At 68.2% G+C, this 936-nt stretch overlaps 1 protein-coding gene across 1 annotated transcript in view; it reads right to left on the bottom strand.

Annotated features, from left to right (window-relative positions):
• Nucleotides 1-163: 163 nt before the first annotated feature.
• Nucleotides 164-936, bottom strand: part of SH3BP1 (SH3 domain binding protein 1) — a 10831-nt gene continuing 10058 nt past the window's right edge. The window contains exon 19 of the mRNA XM_009290090.1: nucleotides 164-319. Coding sequence (XP_009288365.1) covers nucleotides 164-319 — 156 coding nt within the window. The remainder of the gene's footprint in view (nucleotides 320-936) is intronic.

Below are 936 nucleotides of genomic sequence, written 5' to 3'. Positions count from 1 at the left end.
CCTGTTGGCTGCTGAGGGAGGCGGTGAGGAGGCGGGACAGAGCCCGAGCGCGCTTGCCGATTGGCTAAAGCTACCCTCCCCAGCCACCTCCTCCCCCGGGTGAACGGGCGGCGCCAGGGCGCCCCCTGCTGCCCGGCGGGGCCTGGGGGCAGCGGAGCCGCCATTACCCCTCAGCGTTGTCTCTCCGCCGGTCGGGGGAGCCGGCTGCCCTCCGGTCCTCCCGCCCTAGGGCTGAGGGGTGCCTCTCCGCGTTGCCGTCCCCGGGGAACTCCCCTTCCCTCCTGTGGCCGGCGGGGCGGGTGGCCTCCAGCACCTCGGGCTGCCAAGCGTGCCCTGTTCACACCTGCCTGCGACTGTGACACCAGCTCTTTAAATAATTTAGTTGCAAAATATATATATATATATTCATATATATCCGTCTGTGTGTTCCTGGGGCAACACATGCTAAGGCAAAATGGGGCAGAAGGAGCTGGGATTGCGGCTGTGTGCCTGCAAATGGCCCTATGGGGCCAGCCTGCCCATGCTGGCCCAAGGACTGCAGGCAGTGCCTGGGAGCCGCCCCGCCTCACCCCCTCCTGCCCTCCGGGCGTGGGAGGACCCCACGGGGACCCGACGGGGTGGCTCACCTGGGATCGGGGGATCCTGGGCCAGGGGATCCTGGGCCAGGAGCCGGGTCCCTTAGGGGTGGCAGGGCCTGAAGCCCAGCCTGGCTCCCCAGCAGGGACATGGCGGTGCGGGGAGGAAGGCGCTGTGGAGACGGGAGAGGAAGGGGAGCGGGCAGAGGGCTTGCACCGGCTGGTGCAAGCCAAGGGAGCAAGATGGAGGAGCTGGAGGGGCGTGCTGTCCCGCAGGCCACCCCAGCATTTCCACAGTGCCTGCTGGGTCCCAGAGGGGCACTGGACCCCATCTCCCCAGCCCTGCGGTGCCCCCATGCCC

Source organism: Aptenodytes forsteri, unplaced genomic scaffold (genome assembly GCF_000699145.1).
Source record: "Aptenodytes forsteri isolate BGI_AS27 unplaced genomic scaffold, ASM69914v1 Scaffold284, whole genome shotgun sequence".
Lineage (NCBI taxonomy): Eukaryota > Metazoa > Chordata > Aves > Sphenisciformes > Spheniscidae > Aptenodytes > Aptenodytes forsteri.
The sequence above is the reverse complement of the archived record's forward strand: the minus strand, read 5'-3'. Positions and strand labels throughout refer to the sequence as shown.